At 50.7% G+C, this 23,580-nt stretch overlaps 2 protein-coding genes across 2 annotated transcripts in view; one reads left to right on the top strand and one right to left on the bottom strand.

The window, feature by feature from the left end:
- The window catches only part of SUSD3 (sushi domain containing 3), a 401,112-nt gene that overhangs the window by 273,599 nt on the left and 103,933 nt on the right, over window positions 1-23,580 (bottom strand). The gene's annotated exons all lie outside the window — the stretch shown is intronic.
- IPPK (inositol-pentakisphosphate 2-kinase) overlaps window positions 22,227-23,580 on the top strand; it is a 62,629-nt gene continuing 61,275 nt past the window's right edge. Inside the window, exon 1 of the mRNA XM_050761554.1 lies at window positions 22,227-22,581. Coding sequence (XP_050617511.1) covers window positions 22,501-22,581 — 81 coding nt within the window. The 5' untranslated portion in view covers window positions 22,227-22,500. The remainder of the gene's footprint in view (window positions 22,582-23,580) is intronic.

Here is a 23,580-nt window from a genome sequence, read left to right as displayed (position 1 = left end):
CATCACCCATACCCCAAAGACTACCACCCTCACCACAGACTACCACCCATTCCCAGACTACCACCCATGCCACAGACCACCACCCTCACCACAGACCAACATCCTCACCACAGACCATCACCCACACCACAGACTACCACCCTCACCATAGACCATCACCCATACCCCAAAGACTACTACTCTCGCCACAGACTACCACCCATTCCCAGAAGACTGCCACCCTCACCACAGACCACCACCCTCACCACAGACCACTACCCTCACCACAGACCACCACCCTCACCACAGACCACCACCCCCACCACAGATCAACACCCCCACCACAGACCAACACCCCCACCACAGACCAACATCCTCACCACAGACCAACACCCCCACCACAGACCAACATTCTCACCACAGACCAACACCCCCACCACAGACCACCACCCATACCCCAAAGACTACCACTGTACCACAGACCACCACCCTCTCCACAGACCAACACCCTCACCACAGACCAACACCCCCACCACAGATCAACACCCCCACCACAGACCACCACCCTCACCAGAGACCACCACCCTGACCATAGCCCACCACCCTCACCACAGACCAACACCCCCACCACAGACCAACACACCCACCACAGACCAACACCCTCAACACAGACCACCACCCTCTCACAGACCAACACCCCCACCACAGACCAACACCCATACCCCAAAGACTACCACTGTACCACAGACCACCACCCTCTCCACAGACCAACATCGTCACCACAGACCAACACCCCCCACCACAGATCAACACCCCCACCACAGACCACCACCCTCACCAGAGACCACCACCCTGACCACAGACCACCACCCTCACCACAGACCAACACCCCCACCACAGACCAACACCCCACCCCCACCACAGACCAACACCCTCACCACAGACCAACACCCTCACCACAGACCAACACCCCCACCACAGATCAACACCCCCACCACAGACCACCACCCTCACCAGAGACCACCACCCTGACCACAGCCCACCACCCTCACCACAGACCAACACCCCCACCACAGACCACACACACCCACCACAGACCAACACCCTCACCACAGACCACCACCCTCTCACAGACCAACACCCCCACCACAGACCAACACCCATACCCCAAAGACTACCACTGTACCACAGACCACCACCCTCTCCACAGACCAACACCTCACCACAGACCAACACCCCCACCACAGATCAACACCCCCACCACAGACCACCACCCTCACCAGAGACCACCACCCTGACCACAGACCACCACCCTCACCACAGACCAACACCCCCACCACAGACCAACACCCTCACCACAGACCAACACCCTCTCACAGACCAACACCCCCACCACAGACCACCACCCTCACCACAGACCACAACACCCCCACCACAGACCAACACCCCCACCACAGACCAACACCCCCCACCACAGACCAACATCCTCACCACAGATCAACACCCCCACCACAGACCAACACCCCCACCACAGACCACCACCCTCACCACAGACCAGACCACCACCCTCTCACAGACCAACACCCCCACCACAGACCACCACCCATACCCCAAAGACTACCACTGTACCACAGACCACTACCCTCTCCACAGACCAACACCCTCACCACAGACCAACACCCCCACCACAGACCAACACCCTCACCACAGACCAACACCCTCTCACAGACCAACACCCCCACCACAGACCAACACCCCCACCACAGACCACCACCCTCACCACAGACCAGACCACCACTCTCTCACAGACCAACACCCCCACCACAGACCAACACCCATACCCCAAAGACTACCACTGTACCACAGACCACCACCCTCTCCACAGACCAACATCCTCACCACAGACCAACACCCCCACCACAGATCAACACCCCCACCACAGACCACCACCCTCACCAGAGACCACCACCCTGACCACAGACCACCACCCTCACCACAGACCAACACCCCCACCACAGACCAACACCCTCACCACAGACCAACACCATCTCACAGACCAACACCCCACCACAGACCACCACCCCCACCACAGACCACCACCCTCACCACAGACCAACACCCCCACCACAGACCACCACCCCCACCACAGACCAACACCCCCACCAGAGACCGCCACCCCCACCAGGACCGCCACCCCCACCAGGGACCGCCACCCCCACCAGGGACCGCCACCCCCACCATGGACCACCACCCTCACCAGAGACCACCACCCCCACCACAGACCACCACCCCCACCACAGACCACCACCCTCACCAGAGACAAACACCCTCACCAGAGACTACCACCCTCATCAGAGACCACCACCCATTCCCAGAAGTCTACTACCCACACCACAGACCACCACCCTCACCAGAGACCACTACCCTCACCACAGGCCAACGCCCTCACCACAGACCAACACCCTCACCACCGATCATCACCTTCACCAGAGACCATCTCACCCTCACCACAGACCACTGCCCAACTCCAAAGACCACCATTTTTACCACAGACCACCTCCCGTGCCTATTTGGTCCCTGGGCTCTGAGCTGCCTTGTCAGCATGGCTGCTAGACTCCTGCAGCATCTATGCCAGGACAGCAGGTGCATTTGCAGGGGCCGGGTGAGCCATGAGGGGCTGTGTCTGCACCAGAGGACCCTCTGATCTCCTGGCCTGGAGAGGGGGAAGAGTATGCCCGGATCCCTGACTCAGCCTTGTCCAAAGGCAATTGCTCTTGAGGGAAACTGGCTGGTGCCCTGTCCAAGTGGGCAGTTTCCCAAGGCCCAGTTTGGCTTGTAAAAAAAAAAAAATATTACTAGACAATAAATTAAACTTTTTTTTTTTTTTTGAGACGGAGTCTCGCTCTGTCACCCAGGCTGGAGTGCAGTGGCGCAATCTCCGCTCACTGCAAGCTCTGCCTCCTGGGTTCACGCCATTCTCCTGCTTCAGCCTCCCGAGCAGCTGGGACTACAGGCGCCCGCCACCATGCCTGGCTAATTTTTTTTTATTTTTAGTAGAGACGGGTTTTCAGCATGTTAGCCAGGATGGTCTCCATCTCCTGACCTCATGATCCGCCCGCCTTTGCCTCCCAAAGTGCTGGGATTACAGGCGTGAGCCACCATGCCCGGCCAACAATAAATTAAACTTTTATTGAGGCATAATAAGCTGAGGTCCAGAAATGCATTTCTACTGACTTAACCCCAGCACTGTGAAAGGACAAGCCGTGCACCCTAACTTCCCTCCCTCCTCCACCAGGCGTGTCCATCCCCAGTTTCCCACTCAGGAGCCCTCCTGAGGCCCAGGCTGCAGATCCATAGCCTGAGCACAAATGACCGTGTGATTTCCGGGTCCCGTGGCACTTCAGTGGGAGTTTCTGTGGTGGCTGTTTGGGTCGCCCCTGGTTATTTCATCTGGTAGCTGGGACTTGCAGCTCATATGAACACTGGACTCCCACTTTCCACTTCTTTCAGGGGTGCACCATGTGTGCATTTGTTGGGAGGGCATTGGCTGTTTGCTTTCAGGGCATCCTCCTACAACGGAGCTGAAATGAAGTGAATTAAAATGAATTTTGCAATGGGATGTCGGAGCTCATTTCAAGACATCCTGAAGGTAATAAGAGACAACTGAGGTCCAGACGCAAACCAGACCCCTGAGAAGCATCCTTGGGGTGCAGAGAGCTGCTGTGAGCTGCTGCTGCTTCCTGTGTGTACCATGGCTCAGCACACTGCCAGCATCATGGGTTTAAGGGGTCATCTGAAGGCCAGGCACAGTGGCTCATGTCTATAATCCCAGCACTCAGGGAGGCCAAGGCGGCTGGATCACCTGAGGTCAGGAGTTTGAGACCAGCCTGGCCAATATGGTGAAACCTTGTCTCTACTAAAAATACAAAAATTAGCCAGGTGTGGTGGTGGACACCTGTAATCCCAGCTATTCAGGAGGGTGGGGCAGGAGAATCTCTTGATCCTGGGAGTTGGAGGTTGCAGTGAGCCGAGATCACGCCACTGCACTCCAGCCTGGGTGACAGAGTGAGACTCTCTCAAAAAAAAAGGGGGGGTCATCTCAGACCTCTACTTCCCCCTTTGTTAATAACATAAATACACAGTAACAGATAAGGGCTATGGCATAGTGAAGCAAACACCCGCCATCCAACTTAAGAAGGAGTAGACCAGGCCGGGCGCGGTGGCTCAAGCCTGTAATCCCAGAACTTTGGGAGGCCGAGACGGGCGGATCATGAGGTCAGGAGATCGAGACCATCCTGGCTAACACGGTGAAACCCCGTCTCTACTAAAAATACAAAAACCCGGGCAAGGTGGCCCCTGTCCCAGCTACTCGGGAGGCTGAGGCAGGAGAATCTGAACCCGGGAGGCGGAGCTTGCAGTGAGCTGAGATCTGGCCACTGCACTCCAGCCTGGGTGACAGAGCGAGACTCCGTCTCAAAAAAAAAAAAAAAAAAAAAGAAGGAGTAGACCTACCCCCCACCCCCTCCCAGCTTCTCCTGTGTGCATTGTGCACGCCCCTTTCCTCAATTTGGGTTGACTACTACCAATGTGTAGTCCCCAAACAATTTTGTTTAGTTTTACAGGTTTTGAACTTCTTTTATTTATTTATTTATTTTGAGACGGAGTCTCGCTCTGTTGCCCAGGCTGGAGTGCAGTGGCGCGATCTCGGCTGACTGCAACCTCCACCTCCTGGGTTCACACCATTCTCCTGCCTCAGCCTCCCCAGTAGCTGGGACCACAGGCGCCCGCCACCACGCCTGGCTAATTTTTTTTGTATTTTTAGTAGAGACGGGGTTTCATTGTGTTAGCCAGGATGGTCTCGATCTCTTGACCTTGCGATCTGCCCGCCTCAGCCTCCCAAAGTGCTGGGATTACAGGCGTGAGCCACCGCGCCCAGCCTGAACTTTGTATGAATGTTATCCGTCTCCTGTACTCTGTTGCAATTTGATTTTTAAATTCAGCATTATATTGGTGAGTTTGTTTCATATGGGCATCTGACGCTGTTGTCCGTGTTTACAGCTGTATAGTATTTCTTTGTTTGAGTGTGTCCCTGTTAATGATTGTCTGGGTCATTTCCAGGCTTTGCTGTCATAAACAGGGCTGCCACAATCACCGTGCTCTGGCCCTGGGCATCCATGTGCAGCAGGTGCTCCAGGAGTAGGAGTGGGCAGGTCCCCTTTATGGAGGATATGTCCTCTCACAGTGGCTGTACTGCTTCCCACTGCCACCAGAGGGGGAGTCCACTTTGCTCCACATCATCCCCAACGAACACTGGTCTTTTCAGATTTTTAAGTACTTACCAACATGGTTTTGTTTTGTTTTGTTTTGTTTATTTGCTTGATGCAGTCTTGCTCTGTTGCTCAGGCTGGAGTGCATTGGTGCCATCATAGCTTACTGCAGCCTTGACCTCCTGGGCCCAAGTGATCCTCCCACCTCAGCCTCCCGAGAAGCTGGGACTATAGGCTTATGCCACTGCACCTGGCTAATTAAAAAAAAAAAAAATGTGCCTGGGTGCAGTGGCTCACGCCTGTAATCCCAGCATTTTGGGAGGCCAAGGAGGGCGGATTGCTTGAGTCCAGGAGTTCGAGACCAGCCTAGGCAACACAGTAAAACCCCATCTCTACAAAAAAGTACAAGAATTAGCTGAGTGTGCTGGCACATGCCTGTAGTCCCAGCTACTAGGGAGGCTGAGGTGGGAGGATCACTTGAGCCTAGGAGGCTGAGGCTGCAGTAAGCCAAGATCACGGCAATGCACTCCAGCCTGGGCAAGAGAGTGAGACCCTGTCTCAAAAAAAAAATTTTTTTTTAGAGATGGAGTCTTGCTATATTGCCTAGGCCGGTCTCAAACTCCTGGCCTCAGGTGATCCTCCTGCCTTGGCCTCTCAAGGTGCTAGGATTATACAGGCATGAGCCACCACACCCAGCTGACCTGGATTTTTTTTAAAATTAACTTTATTAAGATATACGTAGGAGAAAATGCACCCATGTAAGTTCAGTTTGATCTCTTTTGATAAGTGTAACCAGCACCTCAATAAAGATAGAGAACATGTCCGTAACTCCACAAAACCCACCGGTGCCCTTTGAGGTCAGTCCCTGCCCCCGGTCCCAGGCAACCACTGATCTGCCTTCTGTTGGGTTTGACTTTTGCTGTTTCTTTTTTTTTTTTTTTTTTTTTTTGAGACGGAGTCTCGCTGTGTCGCCCAGGCTGGAGTGCAGTGGCGCGATCTCGGCTCACTGCAAGCTCCGCCTCCCGGGTTCCCGCCATTCTCCTGCCTCAGCCTCCGAGTAGCTGGGACTACAGGCGCCCGCCACCACGCCCGGCTAGTTTTTTGTATTTTTAGTAGAGATGGGGTTTCACCATGTTAGCCAGGATGGTCTCGATCTCCTGACTTCGTGATCCACCCGCCGCGGCCTCCCAAAGTACTGGGATTACAGGCTTGAGCCACCGCGCCCGGCCTGACTTTTGCTGTTTCTTTTGCTCACCATGTTTCTGAGATTCATGGGTGTTGTACGCACCAGTAGTCTCTGCCTCATGACTGCAGAGCAGTGTTTTGCATACCTTATCCACTCATCCACTGACGCGCATTTAGATAGTTTCCGGTTGGGGACTATCAAAAATAAAAACGTTGTGAACATTCAGTTATAGATATTTGTTGGGACGTAGGTTTCATTTCCCTTGGGTAAATACCTAGGAGTGGAAGTAAACTGCAGAGTTGTGGGTTAAGTGTACCTTGAGCTTTGTCTGAAACTTCCCAGTGATTCTCTACCCGTGGCTGCGCAGCGTCCACTCGCACCACCACTGTGTGAGGCCTCTGGTGGCTTTGTATCTTCTCCAGCCTTTGGCGTCACTGGCCTTCTTTTTTTTGAAATGGAGTCTTGCTCTGTCACCAGGATGGAGTGCAATGGCACCATCTTGGGTCACTGCAACTTCCTGGATTCAAGCAGTTCTCCTGCTTCAGCCTCCCAAGTAGCTGGGATTACAGGCATACGCCACCATGCCCTGATAATTTTTGTATTTTTAGTAGAGAAGGAGTTTTGTCATGTTGGCCAGCCTGGTCTCAAACGCCTGACCTCAGGTGATCCGCCCACCTTGGCCTCCCACAGTGCTGGGATTACAGGCATGAGCCACCGGGCCCGGCCATTGGTCTTCTTAATTTTGGCTCCTCTGGTGGGTGTGTAGTAGTCTCTTGTGGTTTTGATTTGCATTTCTCTACCAACTGAAGGTGCAGCACATTTTAATTGTTATCTGACATTTGTAATTTATAGTTGTGAGGTGGCAGGCCTTTTGCCTTCAGTGAGAAAATCTGTGGGTGTGTTACTTGTCTTACTATTGTAAGAGTTTGTTTTTCTCTGGATTTGAGTTCCTGTTGTGCGAGAGATACATAGGGTACTTTCTCCCAGTCTGTAGCTTGTCTTTTCTTTTCTTTTTCTTTTTTTTTCTTTTTTTTTGAGACAGAGTCTTGCTCCGTCATCCAGGCTGGGGTGCAGTGGCGTGATCTCGGCTCACTCCAGGCTTGTCTTGAACTCCTGACCTCATGATCCGCCTGCCTCGGCCTCCCAAAGTGCTGGGTTTACAGGCGTGAGCCACCGCACCCAGCCTTCATTTCTTTTTCTTTTTTTTTTTTTTGAGACGGAGTCTCACTCTGTTGCCCAGGCTGGAGTGCAATGGCACCATCTCGGCTCACTGTAACCTCCACCTCCCAGGTTCGAGCTATTCTCCTGCCTCAGCCTCCTGAGTAGCTGGGACTACAGGCGCCCGCCACCATGCCCGGCTAATTTTTGTATTTTTAGTAGAGACAGGGTTTCACCATATTGGCCAGGCTAATCTCTATCTCCTAACCTCGTGATCCGCCGGCCTCGGCCTCCCAAAGTGCTGGGATTACAGGCGTGAGCCACAGCGACCGGCCTCTTTTCTTAATGGTATGTTTTGTTGAAAAGAATTTTTTTTTTTTTTTTTTTTTTTTTTTTTGAGGCAAGGTCTTGCTCTGTCACCCAGACTGGAGTGCAGTGGCATGATCATAGCTCACTGCAGTCTCTAACTCTTGGGCTCAAGTGATCCTCACACCTCAGCCTCCTGAGTAGCTGGGACCACAGCCTGACTAACTTTTTTATTTTGAGATAGGGTCTCACTGTGTTGCTCAGGCTGGTCTTGAACTCCTGAGCTCAAGTGACCCTCCTGCCTCTGACTCTCAAAGCACTGGAATTATAGGCATAGGTCACCACACCTGGCCCCACCCGGCCCCAAAACGATACTATCTTAATTACTGAAGTTTTGTGGTGAGTTTTGAAATCAGGCTGTGCATGTCTCCAGGTTTGTTCTCCAAGTGTGTCTCCTGGGCCTTATCCTTTGCATCACTGTATAAAGTCAGCTTGGTAGGCCAGGCATGGTGGCTCATGTCTGTAAACCCAGCACTTTAGGAGGCCAAGGTGGGTGGGTCACTTGAGGCCACGAGTTTGAGAACAGCCTGGCTATCATGGTAAAACCCCATCTCTACTAAAAATTTAAAAAAAAAAAAAAGTAGCTGGGTGAGGTGCTGGGCGCCTGTAATCCCAGCTACTCAGGAGGCTAAGGCAGCAGAATCATTTGAACCCAGGAGGCAGAGGTTGCAGTGAGCTGAGATCATGCCACTGCACTCCAGCCTGGGTGACAGATCAAGATTCTGTCTCAAAAAAATAAATTAATTTTAAAAAAGCTGGGACTATAAGTTTTGTTTGTTGGATTTTAGCACAGAAAAGCATAAGAAAGAAATAGTGCATAATGCCATTGCTAAGATCACATCCTTAATCTCAAAAAGTGAAAAAGGAATGCAAGAGAATGGTTAAATATGTTACAATACATTGTCCATCTCCTCTCTGAAAAAAGCTTGTGTCGACAGTTTCTTATGTTAACTTCGCAATATTTTTTCTACACATCCTTTCCTAAAAATGCAACCAGAAGGCACCAACATTTATTTATTTATTTATTTGTTTGTTTTTTGAGACAGAGTCTCACTCTGTCACCCAGGCTGGAGTGCAGTGGTGCGATCTCAGCTCACTGCAACCTCTGCCTCCTGAGTTCAAGTGATTTTCCTGCCTCAGCCTCCCGAGTAACTGGGATTACAGGCGAGCACCACCACACCCAGCTACATTTTGTATTTTTAGTAGAGATGTGATTTCACCATGTTGGCCAGGCTGATCTCAAACTCCTGACCTCAAGTCATCCACCCACTTCGGCCTCCCAAAGTGTGGGGATTACAGGCGTGAACCACCACTCCTGGCCCGGAAGGCACCACACTTTACTTGTTGTCTTGCACCTGGAGGTTTTGCTCACTGCCGTGGAGGGTCTCCCTGTTTTCTATGAATGGCTGCAGAGTGTCCCTCCGACACACGCTCGCACTGCAGGGTGACCGGTCAGTCCCTGCTGACAGCCACACAGCTGGTTTCCAGTTTTGCTCATAGGAAGTTCTACAGTGGGTGCCGTTTTACAGCTGCCTTGGCATAGCTCTCTGTAGGTTCAGTGGATATGGCTTTAGCCCCACAACTCTGGGTGTCACAAGTGTCCTAGTCATGCTGTGCTGTGGCTGGCCTTTTCTTTTTCTTTTTTTTTTTTTTTTTTTTTTTTTGAGATGGACTCCCGTTCAGTCGCCCAGACTGGAGTGCTGCGGGGCGATCTCAGCTCACTGCAAGCTCCGCCTCCCGGGTTCACGCCATTCTCCTGCCTCAGCCTCCCGAGTAGCTGGGACTACAGGCGCCCGCCACCTCGCCCAGCTACTTTTTTGTATTTTTAGTAGAGATGGGGTTCCACTGGATTAGCCAGGATGGTCTTGATCTCCTGACGTCATGATCTGCCCTCCTCAGCCTCCCAAAGTGCTGGGATTACAGGCATGAGCCACTGTGCCCGGCCCGGCCTTTTCTCTGTGTCACTTCTCGTCTGCCTTCTGTCCATCTGGCCCCCACGCCCATTGGAGCTCCCAATCTTCCTCACTCAGGGTAAGATGCAGGACCTCCCTACGCAGGCCCTGGACAAGGGAGTTTACTGTCCCTCCTGGGAACATGTGTACAGTGTTAGTTCTCACCCAGGAAATTTTCCCCCAAGTCCATCTAGGACATTTTGGAGACACTTCTGGTTGTTACAACTGGGGGCTGGGGGTGGCTGTTGGCATCTAGTGAGTGAATCCCAGGAGTGCTGCTCACCATCTGTGTGAGCTGGGGTTGTCCAGAGAAACAGAACCGGTTCTACGGATATATGCAGAGAAAGAGATCTCTGTTTTTTTTTTTTTTTTGTTTTTTTTTTTGAGACGGAGTCTCGCTCTGTTGCCCAGGCTGGAGTGCAGTGGCCGGATCTCAGCTCACTGCAAGCTCCGCCTCCCGGGTCTACGCCATTCTCCTGCCTCAGCCTCCCCAGTAGCTGGGACTACAGGCGCCCGCCACCTCACCCGGCTAGTTTTTTGTATTTTTTTAGTAGAGACGGGGTTTCACCGTGTTAGCCAGGATGGTCTCGATCTCCTGACCTCGTGATCCGCCCGTCTCGGCCTCCCAGAGTGCTGGGATTACAGGCTTGAGCCACCGCGCCCGGCCGAAAGAGATCTATTGTAAGGACTTGGCTCAAGCAACTGTGGAGGCTGGTGAGTCCCAAGATCTGCAGACGAGACCCAGGGACACTGATGTGTGTTCCAGGCCAGAGGCTGGCAGGCTCGAGACCCAGGAGGAGGAGATGTTTCAGTTTGAGTCCAAAGACAGGAAAAAGCTGATGTCCCAGTTAGAAGGCCTCAGGGAGGAGGAGTTTCCTCTTACTTAGGGGAGGAGACCATTTATGTTCCATTCAGGCCTTTGACCTGAGAGATGAGGCCTGTCTGCCTTGCAGAGGACTGTCGGCTTCACTCAGTGCTGTGGTCTGAATGTCTGTGTCCCCCCAAAATTCAATGTGGAAGCAACCCCAAGGTGATGGTATTAGGAGACGGGGGTATTCGGGAGACGATTGGGTCATGGGGAGGAGTCTTGGGAATGGGATCGGTGCCCTAATAAAGGAGGCCTCAGAGAGCCCCCTTTCCCCTCCACCACCTGCCCCTTCCACCATGTGGGGACACAGCAAGAAGGTGCTCTCTATGAGGAAGGGGCCCTCTCTGCATGCCAAATCCACCAGCTCCTTGATCTTGGACTCCCCAGCCTCCAGGACTAGGAAAACACATTTCTGTAGTTGATAAACCACTCAGTCTAGTATTTTATTATAGCAGCCCAAATGGACTAAAACATCCAGCCTGCCAATTCAAATGTTAATCTCATCCAGAAACACCCTCAGAGACACACCCAGTCAGGTTAACACATGAAATTCACCATCACAGCATCCTACAATGCCAAGAACAATGCCTTCCGCAACTCAGAATTCCTTGATCCAAATGTCAGTAGTGTGGAGATTGAGAAACCCTGGCGTAGAGGAAAGAGCTGCATTTATCTTGATACGAAGGCGTATCTAGGATAAATTTCGCTGAAAGGGTGTTTGCACACTTTTTATTTTAATAGATATTGCCAAACTGTCCCTGGAAGGATTGCACTAGGTAAGACTACACTCTACAGTGTACGAGAAGGATGTTTGTTATCTCATGGCCTCTCCAGCAGTGGTTATTGTCAAGTGTTTATATTTGGAACATTTTTTTCTCATCAGAGAGCTATAGAACCAAGCCTTTGACCAGCAAATCCAGGGACTCTGTAGCCTGCTAGTTTTAGCTGTTTTCTAATTATTTTGATAATACAATTATTCACTGGCTGCAGATGTGGTGAAGCAGGTTGACATTCCTGAGGGCTGAGAGTCATTTCTGTGTGTTGGGGCTGATTGTAAGCAGCGTGGCTGGATCTGTACAGTGCTAACTTGAGGTGGGTCCCCTTGCAAGAGGCCAAGGACAGAACTCACTGGGGTTGTCCGCTGGGCTGGGGAAAGACATACTTCCCCTGGAGTGGGAACTTGCAAGAGGGAAGAGAAGTAAGGCTCAGCAAGGGGCTGGGTCCCAAACATCTTCACGGAGGATGCCCTGGGCAGAGGCCTCCCCAGGGAACCGCCCTAAGCCAGGCACCCCCTTCCTTCCATCTGCCCAGCCCTGCCTGTCACCTCCTCTAACTTCCATCCCTGGGGGACTCTGCTTCTCCTTGGTCCTGCAAGTAGGAGCATCTTCCTGGAGCCAAGTGGGGCCCCAAGGGAGGTCTGGTCAGTTTTAGTTCCCCACAGCCTGCTTGCTCGTGGGCCCCCATGGTCCCCGCCCCGGAAGCATCCCGTAGTTTTTGGCACCTGGTGTGGGCTGGCCCTTGCCCCATTCTCCACCCCTGGGTGTCTCCCAGCCTTTCCTGGCAGGTCCCCCTGCAACCCACCCAGTGCCTGGAAACCACACCAGGGTGCCGGAGGCCTTGGGGTGCAGGCATTGGCTTCGTATGCATGGATGGTGACACATTCTTGTACAGTCTCTCTCTTGGGCACAGAGAGGGTCATGAGTCCTGCTGGCCAAGCCTGCCTACGCCATAATCCAGCTCTTTATCACTGCTGCCTACAGCACTTGCATAACCCTGTGACTCAAGACGTTTCTGTCTGCCTGAGACCTGCCATCACTGTTCCCATCAGTCCTCTGGAAGGTTCCCAAGGGCTCCTCCCTCCTCCACCCCAGCAGGTGGCTGGCCTGTGCCTGCTTCTTTAGTGGGGTGCCCATGCAAGCTCCCTGGTGCCTCCGTGTGGCCTCTCTTGGCCTCCTCTCTTCCAACCCTTCAGAGCTTCACTCTGTACTAACCCTTCCTACAGTCCCCCGTCCGCACCCAAGGTCTGCGGTCTGTGTTCTACGAAGCCTCTGCCTGTTACTCTCTGAAACCTGCGGTGGGAGCACATCCTCATTGCTTCAGTGGCTCCCACTCCAGCCTCATCGGTGGTGCTCTGTGGCCAGTTTCAAGCCTGATGAACTCCAGGCTTGCTATGATGTTTCTCGATCCTTCTCTCAGCTACAGAGTTGCCTACAGAGGCTCTGCCCAGGAAACATGAGGAGAAGGGTGTCCTTCTGGGCACAGTAGGGGATGGCTGGGGCCCTTCTCTCCTCCACCTTAGCCGCACCAGGGAAATATGTCACAAGGCCCAAGGGCTCTCTCCAGGCCTAACACCCCACCCAGCCTGCAGGACTGCTCTGTCCCCATAAGCATGGTGTCCGTCTCTGACCTTCAAAGTCCTGCCCGGAACAGACGCTGCCAGCCTTTGTCTTGCCATAGTGCCCTACCTCATTAACACTCCCTCCTCACGCTTCTCTGTCACTTGCTATTTTTTGAGACTGGACTGGAAACCAGGAGTCCTCTTATATTTATTTTTAATAGGTAAAATATGTACACATGTGTGTATAAAATTCAAAAAGGAAAAAAGGTTATAGAGTACAGTGAGCTGTGTTTTTCTTTTTGGCCACCACCCATTCTACTCCTGGTATGTAACTGTTACCAATTTTTTTTAATGTATCTTTCCAGAGATATTCTATGCATGCCTGTCAAAATATGTGTGTATGTTGTATATTTTCATACAAATGGTAACAATATTCATAGTGTCCTAGCTTTCTTTTTCACTTGCTGTATCTTGAAGATCACTCTATTCTTTGCAATGACTGCATACTCTATCTTTGATGGATAATTTAGGTATCTACTTGCTATCTTTTTTTGACAGTTATGTAGATTGTGGTTATGTAGATTCTGTTGTGCACAGATTTTAATTTTTTATTGCAATAAAATATTCATAACATAAAATTTACCATTTTAACCACTTTTTTCTCTTTTTTTTTTTTGAGATGGAGTTTCGCTCTTGTTGCCCAGGCTGGAGTGCAGTGGTACGATCTCGGCTCACTGTGGCCTCCATCTCCCAGGTTCAAGCGATTCTCTTGCCTCAGCCTCCCGAGTAGCTGGGATTACAGGCGCCTGCCACCACGCCCAGATAATTTTTGTATTTTTAGTAGAGACGGGGTTTCGCCATGGTGGCCAGGCTGGTCTCGAACTCCTGGCCTCAGGTGATCTGCCTGCCTTGGCCTCCCAAAGTGCTGGGATTATAAGCGTGAGCCACCGTGCCTGGCCTTAACCACTTTTAAGTATACAGTTTGGTGGCATTAAGTACATTCATAATATTGTGCAACCATCACCACCATTAATCTCTAGAACTTTCCTCATCTTGCAAAACCGAAACTCTGAATCCATTAAAAGCTGGCTCCCCATTCCTCCCTCCCCCAGCCTCTGGCAGCCATCATTCTACTTCCTGTCTCTGTGAATTTGACTGTTCTGCTACCTTGAGATTTTACCTTTTTTTCTGTGACAGGGTCTCACTCTGTTGCCCAGGATGGAATGCAGTAGTGCAATCACAGATTACTGTATCCTTGAACTTCTGGGCTCCAGTGACCCTTCTGCCTTAGCCTCCTCAGTAGTTGTGACTATGGGTGTGCCATCATGCCTAGTTAATTAAAAAAAATTTTTTTTTTTTTGTAGCGATAGGGTCTCGCTGTGTTGCCCAGGCTGGTCTTGAACTCCTGGCCTAAAGTGATCCTCTTAACTCAGCCTCACAAAGTGCTGGGATTATGGGCATGAGCCACTGGGCCTGTCTGAGGTTTAATTTTAAATATAGACAAAGATGTCAGTCTTTTCTCTGATGGACTGTATTTTTTTTCTGTCTTGTCTAAGTCGAAGATGATGCTAATGCTATGGGATGCCCTCATTGGGGTGGAGTTGGAGCATCCCCAATTATGCTGCAGCACTGAGTTTCACTGGATTAAATTTCTAGCTGTTGAAATGATGAGTTAACTGAGATGAGCTGCATTAATTTTAATAATACGGCCAAACTGAACTCTAACATTGGACTGTCACCCTGGAGAGCATTTTCCTGGAGTGTAAGAGAGAGGTAGACGCAGGGCAGGTGCTGTGATTGTCCCCTCTAAAACTTGTGTTGAAATTTATCTGCCATCGTAACAGTATTAAGAGGTGGGATGTTTAAAAGGTAATTAGGGGCTGGGTGCGGTGGTTCATGCCTGTAATCCCAGCACTTTGGGAGGCTGAGGTGGGTGGATCACTGGAGCCCAGAAGTTTGAGACCAGCCTGGCCAACATGGTGAAACCCCATTTCTATTAAAAATACAAAAATTAGCCGGGCGTGGTGGCACGTGCCTATAGTCCCAGCTACTCAGAAGGCTGAGGCAGGAGAATCACTTGAACCCGCAGGGCAGAGGTTGCAGCGAGCCGAGATTGTGCCTCTGCATTCCAGCCTGGGCGATAGAGCAAGACTCCATTTCAAAAAAAAAAAAAAGTAATTAGGTCATAAGGGCTGTGTCCTCATGGGTGGGATTAATGCCATTACAAATGGACAAGTTCGGCCTTTTGGCTGGAAGCACCATCTTCCAGTAATTTGCCAAAATGGTGAGCACAAAGGGAAGAGAAGAGGGACCCAGTATATGTTATCTAAGCCTTTTAGAAAACAGGGAGTTATTCCTTTGCCCACATACATGCAAATCTATATGAAAGGTGATATTGTAGACATCAAAAGAATAGGTACTGTTCAAAAAGGAATGCTCACAAATGTTACCGTGGCAAAACTGGAGCAGTCTACAGTGTTACTCAGCATGCTGTTGGCATTGTTGTAAACAAGGGCAAGATTCTTGCCAAGAGAATTAATGTGCGTATTGAGCACATTAAGCTCTCTAAGAGCCAAGATAGCCGAGACAGTGAAGGAAAATGATCAGAAGAAGGAGGAAGTCAAAGAGAAAGGTACTTGGGTTCAACTGAAGCGCCAGCCTGCTCCACCCAGAGAAGCACACTTTGCGAGAGCCAGTGGGAAGGAGCCCGAGCTGCTGGTACCCATTCCCTCCGAATTTATGGCATAATAGGTACCACAAAAATAAAAGACCTCTGTACTACCAAAAAAAAAAAAAAAAAAAAAAAAAGATATAAAAAAATCAAAGCGCAAGTTCTATCTTTTCCTAACTCTCTCTTTACCCTTCTGCCATGGGATGCCTCCCATGCGATGACACAGCAAGGCCCTTGCCAGATGCTGACATCTTGATACTAGATTTCCCGGCCTCCAGAATTGTGAGCAATTAGTTTCTGGACATTATAAATTAGCCAATCTGTGGTATTCTGTCACAGCAGCACAAAATGTACTAAGGCAGAGAATGGGGAGCTGACACTCTGACAAGACCCCAGGAAAGTGACTGCTAATCCAGGTAACAGGCATGCCCATCTTTGTATTCCTGCGTGGGGAGGAGCCATGTGCTAAGGCCCCTGACTCACCATACTGGGAGGACTGCTCAGAATTGGTGGGGTTGCCTCAGGACAGCAGGGTCTTATTCCATGGCAGGTTCAGGTGACCCAAATATATGAGTCCGCCCTCAGGAAATATGTCCCAGTTCCATCTGGCTGGGCATCCTGAGTGCTGCATCCGGGCTCCGTTCTTGTTTCTAATTAGAGAGGTAAGTCACATCTTTTATGCAAAATTCAAATGTTACAGAATCATGTAGCATCATCAGTGCACATCGCCAAAGAAAATCTCAGTTAACAATAAGACACATATTCCTTGTTTTCTTTTCTATTCAAACACAAACATTTGTTCCTGTGTTTCACAATGTATCATGGCCATCTTGCATATCAAAACATAGACCCAGATCTACCTTATTTAAGAAATGTGTGAGGATTTATTCATTTTGTGAAATTTTAGAGAAGTGGTACATGAATATATTCTCTGGGAAAGAGTCAACAATATATAAATGTAAGAGGAAAGTTGGCCCAGTGCAGTGGCTCACGCCTGTAATCCCAACACTTTGGGAGGCTGAGGTGGGCGGATCACGAAGTCAGGAGTTTGAGACCAGCCTGGCCAACATAGTGAAACCCCGTCTCTACTAAAAATACAAAAAATTAGCCAGGCGTAGCGGCACATGCCTGTAATCCCAGCTACTTGGGAGGCTGAGGCAGGAGAATGGCGTGAACCTGGGAGGTGGAGGTTGCAGTGAGCTGAGATTGAGCCACTGCACTTCAGCCCAGGCAACAGTGTGAGACTCCGACTCAAAAAAAAAAAAAAAGAGGAAAGTGAATTTCCTCCCCCAGTTCTTCCCACTTCCCTCTTTCCAGAGGGACTAATAATCTCTTTTCCTTTTTTGTTTCATTTATATACACTCTCACACATTTGTTTTACTTAACTGTAGGCCTTGAACATCTTTCAGGTCAGTACAAAACAGGCCTAACGTATATTTTTACTGGCTGTATGGTTTTTCTGAGTATGTCACCATTCAGTGATTCTGAGAGTCATCTGGGAACTGTTAGAACACGGGTTGAGGAGGCCATCCTGAAGTGTCCTGAGCTAAAAACCAAGTCCTGTCATCACTCCTGTCTGTATGAACATCCTGTACATATCTCTGAGTATTTAAGGGAGAGTTCCATAGGATTAAATTTCTAGCTGTGGAGATGAGTCAAGTGAGATTAGCGTCATTACTTTTAATAATATGGCAAAACTGAACTTTAACATTGCAATGCATCCCCACCCTCACCAGCAGTGCATACGTGTGCTGTCCGTCCCCTCCCCATCACCCATGGCAAACACTGCCTAAGACTGTTTCACCACACTGATGTATGAGACACTTCATTATTTGTTTGTTTTTGTTTTTGAGACGGAGTCTTGCTATCACCCAGGCTGGAGTGCAGTAGTGCGATCTTGGCTCACTGCAACCTCCACCTCCTGGGTTCAAGCAATTCTCCTGCCTCAGCCTCCCTAGTAGCTGGGATTACAGGCGACTGCCACCATGCCTGGTTAGTTTTTGTATTTTTAGTAGAGTTGGAGTTTCGCCATGTTGGCCAGGCTGGTCTCGAACTCCTGACTTCAAGTGATCCACTCACCTGGGCCTCCCAAAGTGTTGGGATTACAGGCGTGAGCCACTGTGCCTGGCCGACACTTCATAATTTGAATTTCAATTAATTATGAAAGGAGCTGAACAACGAGTGTCTTCTTTTTCTGTAAATGAACTTTTTATTTTGGGATTACTTTAGATTTACAGAAATGTTGTAAAGATAGTACTGAGTTCCTATGGGCTCTTCACCAGCCTCCCCCAAAGTGAACACACATAACTGGCACATAGGCCCAAACAAAACAACTTACATTAGTATGCTACTATTAACTAAACTTTAGGTTTTATTTGGATTTTATGTGTTTTCCCATCAATGTCCATTTCTGTTCCAGGATCCAATCCAAGACCCCATATTGAGTCGTCGTGTCTCCTTAGGGTTCCCTGATCTGTGACACTTCCTCAGTTTATCCTTCTCTTCCATGATCATGGCAGTTCTGAAGTCCCGGTTAGTCTGGGTCAGTCTCCCATTCCCCCAGATCCTTCCTTCTCCTGGTTGGTCTCTCATCCCCTCATTAAGAACTGTGTGAACTGTCCCTCAATTTGGGTTTGTTTAATGTTCTCTAATGATTAGAAAGGGCTTATGGGTTGGGGGGAAACGCCACAGAGGTGAAGTGCCCTTCTTATCATGCCATGCCAGATCGTGGCAACACGTGGTCTCACATACTTTCTTAGGAAAATCCTGAACACACATAAAAATAGCAATAGTAGAGTAAGAACTCATTACTTGGTACTCCACAATTATCAATGCTTTTCTTTTTTCTTTTTTTTTCTTTTGAGACGGAGACTCGCTCTATTGCCCATGCTGGAGTGCAGTGGTGCGATCTCGGCTCACTGTAACCCCCGCCTCCTGGGTTGAAGCTATTCTCCTGCCTCAGCCTCCCGAGTAGCTGGGACTACAGACATCTGCCACCACGCCTGGCTGATTTTTGTATTTTTAGTAGAGACGGGGTTTCACCATATTGGCCATGCTGGTCTCGATCTCCTGACCTTGTGATCTGCGTGCCTCGGTCTCCCAAAGTGCTGGGATTACAGGCGTGAGCCACTGTGCCCGGCCCTGGATAGCTTTTCAATATGGTTGGAAGACATTTTCATTTTACTTTTCTGTTCTCTTCTCCATCCTTTCTTCTTCCCTCCCTTCCTCTATCTTTCCTTTTTAACACGAAAGGAGAAAGCACTAACAGTGCTGGCAGTCTATATCGGACTTAGATGGAAGAGCATAACACATCTAATTAAATTGCTCCCTCTCTTGGCTCAGACTGCCATGACAAAATACCATAGGCTGTGTGGCTTAAACCACAGACATTTGTTTCTCATGATTCTTTTCCAGCCTTTTCTTCCAGCCTCCTCAGATGGGAACCCTCTCCTCTGCATTCCCACTGTTCATCCCCATATTGTGTTTTTTTTTTTTTTTTTTTTTTTTTTTTTGAGACGGAGTCTTGCAGTCACCCAGGCTGGAGTGCAGTGGCAGGATCTCAGCTCACTGCAGCCCCACCTCCCAGATTGATGCAATTCTCCCGCTTCAGCCTCCCCAGTAGCTGGGATTACAGGCACATGCCACCACACCCAACTAATTTTTGTATTTTTAGTAGAGACAGGGTTTCACCATGTTGGCCAGGTCTTGAACTCCTGGCCTCAGGTGATCCAGCCACCTTGGTCTCCCAAAGTGCTGGGATTACAGGTGGGAGCCATCACACCCGGCCCCCCACATTTCTTTCAAAGCACCCGAGTTGAGGAGGGGAAATGGCATGGTCTGCCCAGGTGCTATTACCTGTGAATTTAAAAAGAATGATAAAACCAAATTTGAATTTAAAAAAACCTCTTTTTGAGAAGGGTCTGGCTCTGTCAACCAGGCTGGAGTGCAGTGATGTGCTCTCAGCTCACTGCAACCTCCACTTTCTGGGCTCAAACGATCCTCCAACCTCAGTCTCCTGAGTAACTGCAACTACAGGTGTGTACCACCATGCCCTGATAAATTTGTGTTATTTTTTGTAGAGATGGGTTTCACCATGTTGGCCAGGCTGGTCTTGGAGTCCTGAACTCAAAGTGATCCCCTCACCTAGGCCTCCCGAAGTGTTGCGATTACAGCCGTGAGCCACCGTCCCCAGCATGAATCTGCTTTTCAATCACCATATAATGTCAATTTTAAAGTATCAGGGATATAATACACCTCCATGGGGCGGGGGGAATCAAGATACAGAACATTTCCAGCACCTTAGAGGTTTCAAGGAAATAATTTAATGCTTAATATATTATTTAATCTCACCCCAATTCTCCTTTTGCAGGCTGCTGAGAAACTCAATTGCAGTCATGTTTAAGCTCCCGTGGCCTTGTAGGGGTGTGGGAAGGACTGAATTTTGTGAGTCCTAAGGTCCTCTCTCTCAGGGATTACTTACCTCCAGGAGCGGCTGTTTCTGCCACCATTTCTCAACCATCCCTGTGGAGGGTCCTGAGCAATCTCCCACCCAGCTTCCCCCCGCCAACCCCCTCCTTTTTTCTTTTTGAGACGGAGTCTCACTCTGTTGCCCTGGCTGGAGTGCAGTGGCACAATCTGGGCTCACTGCAACCTCCACCTCCCGGGTTCAAGCGATTCTTCTGCCTCAGCCTCCCGAATAGGTGGGACTACAGGCGTGTGCCACCACACCCAGCTAATTTTTGTATTTTTAGTAGAGATGGGGTTTCACCATATTGGCCAGGCTGGTTTCAAACTCCTGACCTTGTGATCCGCCCGCCTTGGCCTCCCAAAGTGCTGGGATTACAGGCGTGAGCCACCGCGCCTGGCCTCCCCCACTTTTTTTTTTTTGAGACAGGATCTCACTTTGTCACCCAGGCTAAAGTGCAGTGGCTTCATCAGGGCTCACTGCAGCCTCAACCTCCCCGGCGCAAGCGATCCTCCCGCCTCAGCCCTGCAAGTAGCTGGGGCTACAGGCACACATACCACACCCAGCTAATTTTTTGTAGAGATGGGGTTTCACCATGTGGCCCAGGCTGGTTTGGAATTCCTAAGCTCAAGCGATCCACCCACCTCAGCCTCCCAGAATGCTGGGATTACAGGCGTGAGTCACCATGCCCGGCCCCAGCCTCCCTTTTGAGGCCTAAAATAGGGGAAAGAGATGCTCAAAGCCTTCAGCTCATTTTCCTGAGTCACTGGCCTGATTTCACTACAATTCCCAAGGCCTGGCAAGGTGCCCAGCCGTTCTCAAAGTTGGGTCTGCAGGTCCTCTCTTTTTGAACTACATAACTGTAGATGTTCTTTACAATGTATATGTCAACCAATGCAATATATTGCAGCAGACCGAATGCTGAAGCACATGTGACAACCTATTAGATCAGATTTTAAAAAGATTCACAAAAGTGTAAAACAGTACCACTCCTTTATTTTGGTGGTGGGCGGGGAATGTAATGTTTACTTTTTTTTTTTTTTTTTTGAGACGGAGTCTCACTCTGTTGCCCAGGCTGGAGTGCAGTGGTGCCACGTTGGCTTACCGCAACCTCCGCTTCCTGGGTTCAAGTGATTCTCTTGCCTCAGCCTCCGGAGTAGCTGGGATTACAGGCGTGCGCCAACACACCCGGCTAATTTTTGTATTTTTAGTAGAGGCAGGGTTTCACCATGTTGGCCAGGCTGGTCTCGAACTCCTGACCTCAGGTGATCCGCCCGCCTCGGCCTCCCAAAGTGCTGGGATTACAGGCGTGAGCTACCGCGCCCGGCTGTTTACTTTTAAACGAAACAAACAACAAACTTTAAAGCATTTTAACTTACAATGTGGTAACATTGATAGCTGTAACCCCCATAAGCAAAAGCTTGGGGCCTTCATGTTTATGAGTATAAAATGGTCCTGAGACTAAGAGTTTGGGAAACGCGGTAGCTTTATGAAGCGGTGCCATTCTTGCCGCCGCATCAGTGAATTTAGGAGCAGGACGGTCGTCGGTCCTCTGCCTCACCGCCAAGCAGGAGCCTCGCGCTCCAACTGCGTCCCTCGAAGTCTTCGGGCAAAAGCGGGGCTGGGGAGTCCAGTCGTGTCGCCAAGCCACGTTTCCTCGCGTGGAATGTTGGACAATGTTCTCTACCTCACAGGACCATCGAAATGACTGCGTTGGGTATCCCCGTGACATGTACGATGAGTTAACACCCTATTCTACAGAAGAAAAAGCTGAGACTCAGAGACCCCAAGAGCTTTGCTGGGGTCCCGCGACTAAGCGGTCCCGAGACCCAGACAACCGGGCCACCCGGGCAGAGCCGGTCACTACCGGGCGCCGAAAAGCCGCCGGCTTCTCCCGCCAGCTACACATCCGGCGCCGAGGCCGGAAGCTTCTCTTCCGATTCCCAAGACCGCGTTCCGGAAATGAGTCACTCTACCAGTACCTAAAATGGCCGCCGGCCCATCCACCGTCGCGATCAATGTAAGGAAAGTGGTCACGAACCCGGAAGTTGCCCGACTCCGTCATGGCAGGCGCCGGGGGCGTGGCTTCCGGCGGCCGCAGCTTGCTAGTAGCCGCCGCAGGGTCGAGCGGGGGCGGCAGCTGACAGGCGCTCCTCCCCCGACGGCAGCGGCTGGTGCCCAGCGAGGCGGGCGGCCCCCAGCTCGCGTCCCCGCGTCCCAGCCCGCGAGGCGCCAGGGCTGCGCCTGGGCATGGAAGAGGGGAAGATGGACGAGAATGAATGGGGGTACCACGGAGAAGGCAATAAGAGCCTGGTGGTGGCCCACGCGCAGGTGAGCGGCGGACGTGCGGCGCAGGTCCGGTACCTCACTCCGACGGCCGGTATCACCCCGCCCCCAGTATCCGTTTCCCCAGCATGGTCGGTTCGACGTCCTCCTGGTACCTTCCTCCTCCCCGGCCGGTCTCCGGAATTCCCCCCTACCCCGTGGGTTCCTCATCACCCAATATCTCCTCTCTACTGGGTCAGTCTCCCATTCCCCCAGATCCCTCTCCTGGCCGGTCTCTCGTTCCCTCAGTATTCCCGTTCCCCGTCAGAGTCAGTTCCACGGCCCCCTCCACGCCCCGTCGTTGCCGCTCTCAGCCTCACGCGGTGCCGCCTCCCGCCTGGATGCCCGCCGGACTGCCAGGCCGCAGTGGGGCGGAGGCTTAGCTGGGACAGAGGGCCCGGCCAGCACTGGAGGAAGAAGCAGAGTGCCCACAGTGCTGTTACTCTCAGCACCAAAAGAGTTCGGCCTCGTGAGACTACGGAATTGCTGTGCTGTTAATAGTAAGGGGATGTTACCCACAGGTCCCTTCTCAACCTTTTAGAATTTGAAGGGTTTCACCTGAATTCAATGAGGGTGAAAGTTTTAGAAACTGCAGTAAGATCTCGCAAAGGTGAATCCAAGAGTGAAGGATGTGGGTCTGTGTGAGGGCCCAGATCTCTTTGACCTTTTGCTGTCTGGTACAAGCACGCAGGAATGTGGCCGGCTGGAAGGGGGGAGGGGTGTGAGGGAGGCGAGGATAGGTGTCATGTAGGGAGGAGTTAGAGCATGGGTGTTAAAGGCACAGGAATCTCAGTTCTACCACTGCCTGGTGGAGGCTCAGTGTTGACATTTGTGAAGTGGAACTACTAATAGAATTCACTTTGTGGGATTGTTGGTAAGATCAGTTATGCAGGAACCCATCAAGTTATGCTTAGCAAGTGATAATTATCATCCCCTTGGACAGATAGATAAAGTGAAAATAAGAGAGGTTGAGGGCACTACCCCAGTCCAACAGCTTGTCAGGGA

This window comes from Macaca thibetana, chromosome 15 (genome assembly GCF_024542745.1).
Source record: "Macaca thibetana thibetana isolate TM-01 chromosome 15, ASM2454274v1, whole genome shotgun sequence".
NCBI lineage: Eukaryota > Metazoa > Chordata > Mammalia > Primates > Cercopithecidae > Macaca > Macaca thibetana.
Note: the sequence above shows the minus strand (reverse complement) of the source record. Positions and strands in the feature narration are given on the sequence as shown.